Consider the following 14791-nt stretch of genomic DNA (forward strand, 5'->3'; position numbering starts at 1 on the left):
TGGATGCAATTGCTGTCTGTTTTAGTTGTTTCTCAGATTATTTTGTGCCCAGTACAAATTAATGGTAAATAATGTATTGTGTCATTTAAGTCACCTTTATTGTAAATAAGAATAGAATGTTTCTAAACACTTCTAGATTAATGTGGATGATACTATGATTACGGATAATAATGAGTGAGAAAGTTACGACACACACATATCACCCCCAAGACCAGGCTAACCTCACCATTACAACAACAGGGGAGGTTCGCATTTTTGCAAGGGTATGATATTTGTGCATTTTGACTTTCTCATACATCATTATTCATGATTATTATTAGAAGTGTTTAAATATAACTGGAATGTATCTACAATAACAGAAATGCAGGAAATGTGCTTTAGATGCCCAAAACATTTGATGGAGGACCCCCCCCCCATTACAGTTGAAGTCAGAAGTTTACATACACTTTAGCCAAATACAATTCCTGACATTTAATCTGAGTAAAGATTCCCTGTCTTAGGTCAGTTAGGATCACCACTTTTTTTAAGAATGTGAAATGTCAGAATAATAGTAGATTTATTTCAGCTTTTATTTATTTTATCACATTCCCAGTGGGTCAAAAGTTTACATACACTCAATTAGTATTTGGTAGCATAGCCTTTTTAATTGTTTAACTTGGGTCAAATGTTTCGGGTAGCTTCCCACAATTGGTTGGGTGAATTTTGGTCCATTCCCCCTGACAGAGCTGGTGTAACTGAGTCAGGTTTGTAGGCCTCCTTGCTTGCACACACCTTTTCAGTTCTGCCCACAAATCTTCAATAGGATTGAAGTCATGGTGTTGTGAAGGCCACTCCAATAGCTTGACTTTGTTGTCCTTAAGACATTTTGCCACAACTTTGGAAGTATGGGTCATTGTCCATTTGGAAGATCCATTTGAGACCAAGCTTTAACTTCCTGACTGATGTTTTGAGATGTTGCTTCAATTTCCACCTAATTTTCGTTCCTCATGATGCAATCTATTTTGTGAAGTGCACCAGTCCCTCCTGCAGAAAAGCAGCCCCACAACATGATGCTGCCACCCCCGTGCTTCACGGTTGGGATGGTGTTCTTCGGCTTGCAAGTCTCCCCCTTTTTCCTCCAAACATAAGGATAGTCATTATGGCAAAACAGTTCTATTTTTGTTTCATCAGACCAGAGGACATTTCTCCAAAAAGTACGATCTTTGTCCCCATGTGCAGTTGCAAACCGTAGTCTGACTTTTTTATGGCGGTTTTGGAGCAGTGGCCTCTTCCTTGCTGAGTGGCCTTTCAGGTTATGTCGATATAGGACTCGTTTTACTGTGGATATAGATACTTTTGGACCTGTTTCCTCCAGCATCTTCACAAGGTCCTTTGCTGTTGTTCTGGGATTGATTTGTACTTTTCGCACCAAAGTACGTTCATCTCTAGGAGACAGAACGCATCTCCTTCCTTAGCAGTATGACGGCTGCGTGGTCCCATGGTGTTTATACTTGCCTACTATTTTTTGTACAGATGAACGTGGTACCTTCAGGTGCTTGGAAATTTATCCCAAGGATGAACCAATTTATCCCAAGGCTGATTTCTTTTGATTTTCCAATGATGTCAAGCAAAGAGGCACTGAGTTTGAAGGTAGGCCTTGAAATACATTCATGGGTACACCTCCAATTGACTCTAATGATATCAATTAGCCTATCAGGAGCTTCTAAAGCCATGACATCATTTTCGGGAACTTTCCAAGCTGTTTAAATGCACAGTCAATTTAGTGTATGCCAACTTCTGACCCACTGGAATTGTGATACAGTGAATTATAAGTGAAATAATCTGTCTGTAAACAATTGTTGGACAAATTACCCGTGCCATGCACAAAGTAGATGTCCTATAGTTTTGGCAAGAAATTTGTAGAGTGGTTGAAAGACTTATGTTGGAGTCATTAAAACTTGTTTATGTAAACTTCCGACTTCCAACTGTACATGTAGAAATAAAAGGAGTGATATAAAATAATTATACTATGCACCTTTTATAAAGAAATAAAACAAAGTGTAACTGACATCATTCATGCTCAAAAAATAAACTTCAAATGCCCCCCTTTCACCAACCTAGCTCATCATTCCAGCTTCAGGTGATTGATTAGGTATGGCTCCAGCTCTGTCAGGATCTCTAAGAACCGATCTTTGCATTCGGGGCCACACCCTTTTAAGGGCCCATCAAAGAGCGCCCTCATCTTCTTTGGTTATTTCTTTCAGCTATCACGTCACTGTAGCCATCAGCAGTGATGACTCCACTCTTCAGGAGTCTGTCCAAGATGGGACCGACTTTGCTCACTCTGTCAATCAGGGCTGTCTGGTGGAGGTCCACAAAGTGCTGGTCTGAGGTCAAGATGGAATCCCTGTATTCAGCTATAAAGGAAACTGATACAATTAGTTTGCCTTTACTTATGACCCTTAAACACATTTCTAGGACGGGATTCAATCAAAGGCGCAGTATTGGCAAGTGCATTACAGTTGACTTTTTAATATAGTTTACGATTGAGCTGATATCAGCAGTGTTTAACGTGAATGTAAAGGAATATGCCTTTTTAAAAGGCGAATTGTCTGTCGTGCAGCATGCAACTCGCCTGAGGAATCCCGGCTTTAAACTATATTTGACATTTATGGTTACTAAGCCAATGGATCTTTTCTGACCTGCTCGTATTTCGTGGTTCCATATGGTTTGTTTACGACTTTTACAGCTTAGGTTCAGACTGAAGTCTAAAACTGCGTCTCTTATAAACACCTCAAAGAAGTTTGGTGGGTCAACATATGCGAGCTCCAATCTCTGAGACAATAGATAGATAGTGTTAGACTAACAGACATGGAACATTAGTTTCTTGAAATTAGTCATTCGTGGGGGGGGTTTTCTGGGAATGTGCAATGTTTTGGATTTCATTTAATGTTCTATACAAGTCCAAACCGTACACGAGGGTTAACATCAGAAGGACAGGATGTTGTGAGGTAGAAATCACTAGTCAACCATTGGGACTTCTCTGGTCTTGGTTTTAGGATCCTTGTGGATCCATGACACTTCTCCTGTTTCTCCACTGCCTGTAGAACAAGCAAACATATCCATCACTGTCTATTGCAGTGTATACTTCCAATTACCATTTGTTCTCAACATTGTTTCACAAGAAAAAAACTAACATGCGTGCTAAGTGTCAAAAAAAAATCGAAGTCCAGGCACATGTGTGGGTTTGAAAGTTGATAAACCTTTAAAATGTGTGGGCTGTCATTAAAATACACCAACACGTCTTGGCTAACGCTTTGATCAGGGTGTCTGATTGTTTTACGTTTGTCTGATCTGGAGTATTTTGATTTTTTTTTTTAAGTCAATGGAAATTGTTGCTGGGGACCATCCTGGTTGAATAAATACTGTATATGGAAGTAACAATGAGGAAGAGGAACAGAGTTAGCCTTTATAACCTGTGTTAGTGCAGGATCACATGGCATCAGATAAGCATGTAGCGTGAGGTGTGCTGTCCTGGCTCGGTAGATCTGCAAGTCACAGTGCACGGAACACCCTAATGCCTGCAGGATAACACCTCTCAGAGAGAAAGATGGATGGAGAATCTTGACATGGAAGCGGGTGACCTTATCCACTTGTTCTATGGACACACCACTGCCTTCTACATGAAGAACTCTCACTTTCTGCTTTATAGAGGGATCATAACAATCTCCAACCCCTAAAATGGACAGAAACCAGAAGATTATCAGTTTGATTAAAACATTTATTTTAATATGTATTGAGAATTCCCAGGTAAATAGAAAAATGTCTTGTTCAGTAAAGCTGATATCCATACGTGCACCAAAACAGGCAAAATGTGGCAGATGCACTTCTTTCAGTTTTCCTTCAATGATTTTGATGTCCAGTAGGGGGCCTGCTTGCCTGTACCCCATGCTTTGTAGCAATGCCCTGTGAGGATCCCAAGAGCTGAAGTGGTACAGAAGTGTGACTTTGCTCTCACATACCCAGCGCAGCCCTGATATTGTGCACTCATAGCATCCTGCGATAGATTCAAGTCTGGAAGAAGGGAATGCAAATTAGGTAACCAAAATATTAAATAAACTGAATTACTAAATCCTCTGTTGATCAGGATTTGTTTGTGACAGGTGCTAATTATTGAGGTAGAGGCAAAATTAAGTCCAAGGTGTTTACCTGTAGATTGAAATCTCATTTTCTGTAGACACTAACGGCTCAAGCGCAATCCAAATTTCTGCGGTCTGTTTAGGATTGAGTCAACCAAATATGGTAAAACCTTCAGATTAATATTTCAAAAATATTTGAAAATGATTGTAACAGCAGTTATGAGCCTTGTGTAGAATAAGTAAGATTCTTAATAATATCAACATTTTGTCCTCTCACCTTAAGATGGCTGCAACTCAAGCATTCCATCAGAGTATCTGAAGACAAGTCACATAATAAATAAATAAGTCAATTAATTAAATAACCAGAATATGCATGTATCTATCAAGTAAGAGAGCGATTTTAGTAATGAACCCATCCATAATTAATGAATAAACCAACAAACAAAAAAATCGACCATCCAGATACTTTAAGTACATTATCATTTGATTAGCTTTATTTTCATCAAGGACCTCAGCCACCCGAGCCATGGCCTGTTCTCGCTTTCTGGATGGTAGCGGGGTGGTCAGTACAGGTGCATCAAAGCTGAAATGGGGGGGGGACTGCCATCTTAAGCTGATAAAACAACTATCTCAAAGCCATTAGACTTGCACATAGTCAACACTAGCCGGCCTTCACCCAGTACAGCGCCCTGCCCTGAACTTTAGTTACTGTCACTAGCCAGCTACCACCCGGTTACTCAACCTTGCACCTTAGAGGCTGTTGCCCTATATACAGTGCGTTTGGAAAGTATTCAGACCCCTTGACTTTTTCCACATTTTGTTACGTTACAGCCTTATTCTAATCAATCTCCACACGATACCCCGTAATGACAAAGCAAAAACAGGTCTTTAAAATGTTAGTAAATGTATACAAAATCAACAAATACCTTATTTACATATGTATTCAGACCCTTTGCTGTGAGACTCGAAATTGAGCTCAGGTACATCCAGTTTCTACAACTTGGGAGTCCACCTGTAGTAAATTCAAATGATTTGACATTATTTGGAAAGGCACACACCAGTCTATATAAAAGGTCCCACATCTGTGATAGGATTGTATCGAGACACAGATCTGGGGGGGAAGTGTACCTAAACGTTTCTGCAGCATTGAAGGTCCCCAAGAATACAGTGGCCTCCATTATCCTTAAATAGAAGAAGTTTGGAAACACCAAGACACTTCTTAGAACTGGCCACACAGCCAAACTGAGAAATCAGGGGAGAAGGGCCTTGGTCAGGGAGGTGACCAAGTACCTTCCAGAAGGACAACCATCTTTGCAGCACTCCATCAATCAGGCCTTTATGGTAGAATGGCCAGACGGAAGCCACTCCTCAGTAAAAGGCACATGACAGCCCGCCTGGAGTCTGCCAAAAGGCACCTAAAGGACTCTGACCATGAGAAACAAGATTCTCTGGTCTTGATGAACCCAAGATTGAACTCTTTGGTGTGAACGCAAAACGTCACATCTGGAGAAAACCTGGCACCATCCCTACAGTGAAGCATGGTGGTGGCAGCATCATGCTGTGGGGATGTTTTTCAGTGGCAGGGACTGGTAGACTAGTCAGAATCGAGGGAAAGATTAACAGAGAAAAGTACAGAGAAATCCTTGATGGAAAACCTGCTCCAGAGCGCTCAGGACCTCAGACTGGGGCAAAGGTTTACCTTTCAACAGGACAACGACCCTAAGCACACAGCCAAGACAATTGCATGAGGACTCTGAAAGTCCTTGAGTGGCCCAGCCGGAGCCTGGACTTGAACCCGATCATCTCTGTAGAGACCTGAAAATAGCTGTGCAGCGACGCTCCCCATCCAGCCTGACAGAGCTTGAGAGGATCTGCAGACAAGAATGGGAGAAACTCACCAAATACAGGTGTGCCAAGCTAGTAGTGTTATACCCAAGAAGGTTTGAGGCTGTAATCGCTGCAAAAGGTGCTTCAACAAAGTACTGAGTAAAGGGTCTGAATACTTATGTAAATGTGATATCAGTTTGTGTGTAGATTGAGGTGGGAAAAAACAAGTTTATCCATTTTAGTATAAGCATGTAATGTAACAAATTGTGGAAAATATCATGTGGTCTGAATACTTTCCGAAAGCACTGTACACAGTCATGTAACACTGGTCATTTTAATAATGTTTACATACCTTTTAACCCACTTTATATGTATATAATGTATTCTAGTCAAGGCCTATCCTATTTAACTATTGCTGTACATATACCATTCTATCCTATGTATTGCACTAAATACAGTACTAGTCAAAAGTTTGGACACCTAGTTATTCCAGGGTTTTTGTTTATTTTTACTATTTTCTACATCGTAGAATAATAGTGAAGACATCAAAACTATGAAATAACACATATGGAATCATGTAGTAAAGTGTGCCGGTGGGACTTTTCAGCCGGTTACCCACGTTTTGTTTTCGAAATTATAGTTTCCGGATTTGACCATATTAATGACGTAAGACTCGTATTTGTGTGTTATTATGTTATAATTAAGTCTATGATTTGATAGAGCAGTCTGAGTGGTGGTAGGCAGCAACAGGCTCGTAAGCATTCATTCAAACAGCACTTTTGTGCGTTTGCCAGCAGCTCTGCGCTGTGCTTCAAGCATTGAGCTGTTTATGACTTCAAGCCTATCAACTCCCAAGATTAGGCTGGTGTAACCGATGAGAAATGGCTAGCTAGTTACCGGGGTGCGGTGACGCCACTCGCTCTGAGACCTTGAAGTAGTTGTTCCCCTTGCAAGGGACGTGGTTTTTGTGGAGGGATGGGTAACGATGCTTCGAGGGTGACTGTTGTCGATGTGTTCCTCGTTTGAGCCCAGGTAGGGGCGAGGAAAGGGATGGAAGCTATACTGTTACACTGGCAATACTAAAGTGCCTATAGGAACATCCAATAGTCAAAGGTATATGAAATACAAATGGTATAGAGAGAGAGTCCTATAATAACTACAACCTAAAACTTATTTAAATTATTATTTTACCCCCTTTTTTCTCCCCAATTTCGTGGTATCCAATTGGTAGTAATTACAGTCTTGTCTCATCACTGTAACTCCCGTACGGACTCGGTAGAGGTGAAGGTCGAGAGCCATGTGTCCTCTGAAACACAACCCAACCTAGCTGCACTGCTTCTTAACACAATGCACATCCAACCCGGAAGCCAGCCGCACCAATGTGTTGGAGGAATCACCGTACACCTGGTGACCTGGTCAGCGTGCACTGCTCCTGGCCCGCCACAGGAGTCACTAGTGCCCGATGAGACAAGGATATCCCTGCTGGCCAAACCCTCCCTAACCTGGACGACGTTGTGCCAATTGTGCGTCTCCCAATCGCGGCCGGCTGCGACAGAGCCTGGGCTCAAACCCAGAATCTCTGGTGGCACAGCTAGCACTGCGATGTCAACCTAAAACGGCTTACCTGGGAATATTGAAGACGCATGTTAAAAGGAACCACCAGCTTTCATATGTTCTCATGTTCTGAGCAATGAACTTTTTTTACATGGCACATATTGCACTTTTACTTTCTTCTCCAACACTTTGTTTTTGCATTATTTAAACCAAATTGAACATGTTTCATTATTTATTTTAGGCTAAATTGATTTTATTGATGTATTATATTAAGTTAAAATAAGTGTTCATTCAGTATTGTTGTAATTGTCATTATTAGAAAGAAAAAGAAAATTGGCCGATTTTTAATCGGTATCTGCTTTTTTTTGGTCCTCCAATAATCTGTATCCTCAGATCCTCAAAAGGTTCTACAGCTGCACCATTGAGAGCATCCTGACGGGTTGCATCACTGCCTGGTATGACAACTGCTCGGCCTCCAACTACAAGGCACTACAAAGGGTAGTGCGTACGACCCAGTACATCACTGGAGTCAAGCTTCCTGCCATCCAGGGCCTCTATACCAGGTGGTGTCAAAGGCCCTAAAAATTGTCAAAGACTCCAGCCACCCTAATCAGACTTTTCTCTGCTACCACACGGCAAGCAGTACCAGAGTGGGGTGCAAATTGTGACATCTCCTGGCACAGACTCCACTAGAACGTTGAAAACGTCATAATATGCGCTCAGCAGCTGTTCTTTGGTTAACCTCTCTTGGGTAGGGGGGGAGTATTTTCACATCCGGATGAAAAACGTGGCCAAAGTAAACTGAGGCCCAGAAGCTAGGATATGCATATAATTGGTATATTTGGATAGAAAACACAAAAGTTTCTAAAACTGTTAAAATAATGTGAGTATAACAGAACTGATATGGCAGGCAAAACCCCGAGGACCCCCCCCCCCCCCCCAAACAACAAAAGAAATGTCAGCCTATCACTATTTTCAATTGCTATCACTTTTATTATAATGCTAAATCTTCCCAGATTGCAGTTCCTATGGCTTCCACTAATGTCAACAGTCTTTAGAAAGAGTTTCAGGCTGGTTTTTGGAAAAATGACCAGAAATTGTAGTTTTTCTAGGTGGCTCCCATTTTTGCTGTAGTGTTTCCAAGCGTGTGAATCAGAGTGCGTTCTTTGGTATTTTTCTCCGGTAAAGACGACAACGATTCTCCGTCTTAAATTGTATCGTTTATTTACGTATTAGGGTACCTAAGGTTGGATTATAAATGCTGTTTTACTTGTTTGGAAAAGTTTATTTAGTAACGTTTGGGATTCATTGTGTATGCATTTTGATGGAGGGAAACTGGGTGGATTATTGACTGAAGCGCACCAGCTAAACTGCATTTCTATGGATATAAAGGACATTATCGAACAAAAGGACCATTTGTGATGTAACTGGGACCTTTTGGCGTGCCAACAGAAGAAGATCAAAGGTAAGGCATTTTGTATATCGCTACTTCTGACTTTCGTGTCGCACCTGCCTGGTTGAAATATGTTATTTAGTTTAGACCACTTCCGACACCATGTTTCATGTAGTTTTATTGAAGAAGCCAACAGTGCATTCGCCAGAGTGTATCAACTTCCATATCCCGCACATAGAACAATGGTATCCGGTCTATAACCGAACGGTTAAGCACCATACCAGCAGGTGGCATCCAAGCCTTACACATAACAGTTTCCACTTCACAGTAACATCACTTACAGTTGAACGGGGCAGCTCTAGCAAGGCAGACATTTGACAAACTGACTTGTTGGAAAGGTGGCATCCTAATGACAGTGCAAAGTTGAAAGTCACCGAGCTCTTCAGAAAAGCCATTCTACTGCCAATGTTTGTCTATGGAGATTGTATTGCTGTGTGCTTGATTTTATACATCTGTCAGCAATGGGTGTGGCTGAAATAGCTGAATCCACTAATTTGAAGGGGTGTTCAACACACATATATACATATATATATTATAAGAACGCACTTATATACGCATATATATATATCATTACACACACACACACACACACACACACACACACACACACACACACACACACACACACACACACACACACACACACACACACACACACACACACACACACTCCGGACTCCTGACATTGCTCATCTAAACATTTATTTCTTAATTTAAACATGTATATGTGACCAATAAACTGTGATTTGATTTATCTTCACATAGCTTTAGACACACTTCTGGGAAGTCAACCACCTTTGTGGAAATTCATGTTTGTACTCAGTTCTTTACATAGTACATCAAATGTACTTTATAAAAGCCCTTTTTACATCAGCAGTTGGCATAAAGTGCTTTACAGATAGGCTACACATCTAAAACTCCAAAGAGCAAGCAATGCTAGTGCGGAAGCAAGTTACTTGGCTACAAAAACTCCCTTCAAGGCAGGAACATAGGAAGAAAGCAAGGCTCTTCTGTCTGTGCCTGGTGTATTTATTTATGCGCACACTTTTTTAATGCACATACAGTCGCCCTACAATGAAATAACAAGAGTAGGCCTACCTCACAGAAGGGTTTCGGCATAACACTCACCTTGTTGTTTTAACGTGGCCATTTTCGGTCCGATACAGTTCAAATGGATAATGACGTCGGCTGCCTGCTTCTGTCTGGTTCAACTGTAATTCACAACAGGACGTCGAGTGCTAGTTTACTTTCTCCAAATGCAGCCTTATTTTGACATATCTCAACCGGTGTTATTTTCTCCCTGTAACATCCACTAAATGCATATACAATAACAAATAACCCTCTCTCAGAAAATGAAGAGAATGAAAAATAGAAGATTCTTTCCCGGATGTGAGAAAGTACGTACCTAGTGAGAAGGCTGGAACGTCCTACCGATGTGAATTGAGCCACAATAGCGATTAGCCACAGTAGTGGAATCAACGGTTGGCCTTCAAGATAAAAGTTCCGAAATGAAACTAATGCAAATCAATACAAATAGTGGAATCGTGTCATTTGGACTAGATAATGCTACATATGGTTGGAATGTTATATCAATTCAACAAAAGACAATAATGATCTAATTTGACCCCCAAGAAAGCTACACCGCACTGTGGATATATTAAGACTTCAGAATTGCATTGGGGGCATACTTATATGCACCCAACAGCCTTACCTATGAATTGTGCACACATGATATGGGGTATCAGCCTACGCAGTGACACCCACAGAACACAATTCTGAAGAGTTTATACAAATATTAGCATCAAAGCTCTTATTGCGAGACTTGACTGTGGGAAATCACCTCCCCAGTCAGCCTTTTATCCGTATTGACATTCTTATTGCACTGTAGCCCTACAACCGTACCTATGGATTGTGCACCCATGAAATGGTGTATCATCCTACTCAGTGACACCCACACAGAGGCATCCTGCCCATAGGGTGCATGCCTCTGGTGCAGCTTGCATTCAGAGGTCCCATGTAGAGCTCCCTCATCTGGTCCTGTCTGGTGCTTTCGGCCAGCACTGTAAGCCCTCGACAGTGACAGCTCTCTTCGCCAGAAGTTTCTCCAAGATGGGCTTGGCACACTCTCTGGATCAGGGCCACAAAGTGCCAGTCTGAAGTAAAAATGGGACAGTGCACAAGCCTAACTACTTTTTCATGTGATGAAATCTTAAGTCACAAATTCAATAATTGTATTAACTAAACATATATTACACACACGGACAGTTTATTTGGTACACCCCATTCTCAAAAATGGATCGCTCCTACAAGACGGCGAGTCACGTGGCCATGACTTGCTATATAAAGCAGGGCGACAAGCAGCGATGCATTCAGTTACTGTTCGATTGAACGTTAGTCGGCAAAACGAGTGACCTAAGCAACTCTGAGCGTGGTGTGATCGTCGGTGCCAGACGCGCCAGATCCAATATGAAACGGCTGCCCTCCTGAGCTTTACCCACACGACAGTGTATATGGTTTACTGTGAATGGTGTGACACACAAAAAACAACCAGTCAGTGGCAGTCCTGTGGGTGAAAACAACTCATTGATGAGAGAGGTCGAAGGAGAATGGCAAGAATCATGCAAGCTAACAGGCGAGCCACAAACAGACAAATAATGGCGCAGTACAAGAGTGATGTGCAGAACGGCATCTCGGAACGCACTACTCGCCGATCCTTGTCACAGATGGGCTATTGCAGCAGACGACCCCACCGGGTTCCACTCCTATCAGCTAAAAACAAGAAGAAGCTGCTCCAGTGGACACGCGATCACCAACACTGGACAACTGAGAAGTGGAAAAAATATTGCCTGGAACATGACAGCAAGTTCAGTTTACTTGAGTGGCCTCTGCAGTCCCCAGACCTCAATCCAATAGATAATCTTTGGGATGAGATTGAACGAGCTGTTCACAGCATGAATATACCGCCATTCCAATCTGCAGCAACTGCGTGATGCCATAGCATCAGCATGGACCAACACCCCTGTGGAACGTTTCCGACACCTTGTAGAAAGCCCTGAAGAATTCAGACGGTTCTGGAGCTAAACAGGGGGTCCAACCCGGTACTAGATGGTTGCACCTAATAAACTGGCCACGGAATGCATGTTTAAATTGTGCTGCTAAAGTTTGGATGCAGGATAACTATAACAACAATATGAACTAGGCTAATTTAGTTTATGATATTCTAAACTCAACATTCCCTCACGGAAAAACCACATGATTTCACAAGTAACATTTCCACGTTTTGCATATGTGAAATCATGTGTTTATGGAACACTTACCATGTGATGTGGACTTTCAAATGTGAAATCATGTGTTTTTGGAACTCTTCATGTGATGATATTTCACATGAAGTTTCACAAGTGATTTTCACAAGTGAAGTCATGTAAAACCATGTGTTTTTAGAACACTTCACATGTGATGATAAGGTGCTGAAGGCCCTATTGTCCTAAGTGCAGAGATGTATTATCGGTAATTAATGTTTAGATGAATGCTTCAAATTTCGTGGCGCAGCAGAAAGATCAGCGTACCTCAAATCTAGAGGTTGTGCAGTTCAAATCCCAGGTGGGGTTCATATTCTAGCTGAACAGAAATAACACATGGAATTACGTATCTGAAAACATGTCATCACATGTGAAATGTCGCATATGAAGTGTTCCAAAAACAGTTGGGAAATCATGGGATTTTCAACATGTGATAACACGAAACCACACTGTAAGCCATTGACGTTAATTATGTGGTCTATTTTACAGTCATCACACAGTACATTTCTACAGTAATTGGATGCTATATTAGTGTTTTGCTATATATTTACTGTCAATCGCAATAAACTTGGATACTTTTAGGCACATTCTACAAATTTACTTGGCATGCGTCACTTGCAATTGCATTTAATTACGGCTGTCCGCTAGAGTGGATCTAATAGAATCTAGCCCATAAGTGTGCATAAAGGCTCTCAGAATTTGAACTAGCAAACTTTTGTTCTGGAGTGCATCAATGTCTCAGTTGTGCCATCAGACGGTTATTTGTTACCAGGAACATATCTTCCACACACTCAAAACTAAGGGTATGGTTACGGTACAGTGTTGTTCCCTGGTTTACAAAAAGGTCAAAGGTACACAAGGTATCATGCGATGTACACATTGGAACTCACATGGTACTAGTCAGTACCTTTTAGAGTACATTGGATGGATAATCTAGTATAATGGTACAATTTTCTACCCAATATTACATGTAAAGCTGAGTTTGAAGCAATGTGGGAGGTGGGAATTTACCAATTGTGTTGTCGTAACTACCAGTTGGATGCATTCACGTGCTTTGAAATCGTTGGGAAATGCCAATTGGCTAATGGACAATAAGCTGCATCAACCATAAACTAAAAGTACAGCTATCATGCTTGATAACAATGGATAGTTGTTGTTTTTTTAAACCATATGAATAGATTTTTTATAAATAATGTTTTGTTTCATTTAACTGTTGGAAATACTGTTATCAAGGTAATTTCCTTAGTAGGTGACATCAAAGTCAATTACCCGATAGAGGGCCGTTCAAGTGGATTTTTCCCAGTAATATGTGGTAAATTCCCACTTCCCACTTATGAATGCAGCGTTGGGTACAATCTTTACTGCACTTTGAAATGTAGGTGGGGCAATGTGCTGGCAGGGGCTCATTAGCATATTTGGTGGCATGATCTAAAATATGTCATATTTGTCAATGGAAATGTTATTCAAGTTTAAGTGGTTTCATTGTTATGAGTACCTCTTTTGAAGGTTGAGTACCTCTTTTGACATGATCAGTTCTGCAATTGTTGTAGGAACTAGGGCTGTCCCTGAATAAAAATGTTTTGGTAGATCGAGAATTGCATGTTCCCTTCGACCAATCAGTAGGTTGGAATTGAAAAACGTGTATTTTTCCACATGTAGACAATCTTATGTGTTTTAATCAAATCAACTGTATACACTGAGCGAACTGTTTGATCAAATAATTATGGCACACAAATGGTTGAGGTAGTTGATGACGTGGCAGGTGGCAGCGTGGTAGGCACAGCTTGTCCCATTAATCATAAAAATGGAGGATTAGCTGATAACTGAGAAACAAACATTCCAGATAATATAGAGAACCTTGGAACTATTTATTGATCATCATTTTGATCTGCTTGAAAAAGAATCAGATACATCTTAGAGAACAAGATCTTTCCTTGAGTGAAACTGAAGGGAGGATGCCATCTAAAATTCCAAATGTAACATCGGAGGGGTACATTTATTTGTAACCAGGTCTCAAGAAGATAAGCATTGCTTACAAGCATGACTGAGGAGTTTTTTAAAAAAGGGATCTATTGCTTGTGCTACTGGGGGAGGTTGAGGCCCTAAAAACAGGAATATATTACAGTAATAAAATTATGGAAGAAATATGAGCGGAAATAAGATATTGAAAACTACCGTGGACTCCCTAAAATACACTACAGAGAGGCTACTGTATGATAAAACAATGAAAGCCGAATTACTTGATCTAAAGTGCAGAAGTATGACTGATAATATTGTTATAATTGGAATAATGAATTATGTCTTAAATGTAATGGACATAAAGATCTAGCCTTGCGAAATATATAGGTAGTTTTCTCTTCATTTTTCAAACAATTGGATCCAATGAACTGAGCAGGCTGGGTTGATATGCTTATAGCCTTGCTAGGACTTTCTAAATATTAGCATGCATTTAAAAGATTGTGCTGTTATTATTTCTATTAATATGATCTATTATTGTTTGTTTTTCTCTTCGGTTTTCCATGCTATTTGGTTAGTTCATT

At 40.8% G+C, this 14791-nt stretch overlaps 1 protein-coding gene across 2 annotated transcripts; it reads right to left on the reverse strand.

Annotated features, from left to right (window-relative positions):
• Positions 1-1835: 1835 nt before the first annotated feature.
• LOC124014481 (NACHT, LRR and PYD domains-containing protein 1 homolog) lies at positions 1836-10410 on the reverse strand. Of its 2 annotated transcripts, XM_046329544.1 has the most exons (9): positions 10358-10410; positions 10081-10163; positions 4396-4433; positions 4189-4253; positions 3833-4053; positions 3456-3715; positions 2955-3080; positions 2682-2814; positions 1836-2396 (listed from the first exon to the last, which is right to left on the reverse strand). In XM_046329544.1, exons 2-9 carry the CDS (start codon positions 10100-10102, stop codon positions 2218-2220), a joined length of 1044 nt encoding a protein of 347 aa, XP_046185500.1. In that variant the 5' UTR covers positions 10103-10163; positions 10358-10410; the 3' UTR covers positions 1836-2217. The 2 variants fall into 2 exon arrangements, with proteins under 2 accessions (XP_046185500.1, XP_046185499.1); XM_046329543.1 differs by lacking the exon at positions 10358-10410 and having other exon boundaries at positions 10081-10348.
• Positions 10411-14791: the final 4381 nt, after the last annotated feature.

Source organism: Oncorhynchus gorbuscha, linkage group LG25 (genome assembly GCF_021184085.1).
Source record: "Oncorhynchus gorbuscha isolate QuinsamMale2020 ecotype Even-year linkage group LG25, OgorEven_v1.0, whole genome shotgun sequence".
Lineage (NCBI taxonomy): Eukaryota > Metazoa > Chordata > Actinopteri > Salmoniformes > Salmonidae > Oncorhynchus > Oncorhynchus gorbuscha.

Bases quoted from the DNA above. Each gene is read 5' to 3' on its own strand.
- LOC124014481 (XM_046329544.1), bottom strand. From the start codon at position 10,102: ATGGCCACGTTAAAACAACAAG. The intron at 4,434-10,080 runs GTGAGTGTTATG...ACTTGTCTTCAG, and splicing joins GGCCACGTTAAAACAACAAG to ATACTCTGATGGAATGCTTG. The intron at 3,081-3,455 runs GTTATAAAGGCT...CTTGTTCTACAG, and splicing joins GTGATCCTGCACTAACACAG to GCAGTGGAGAAACAGGAGAA.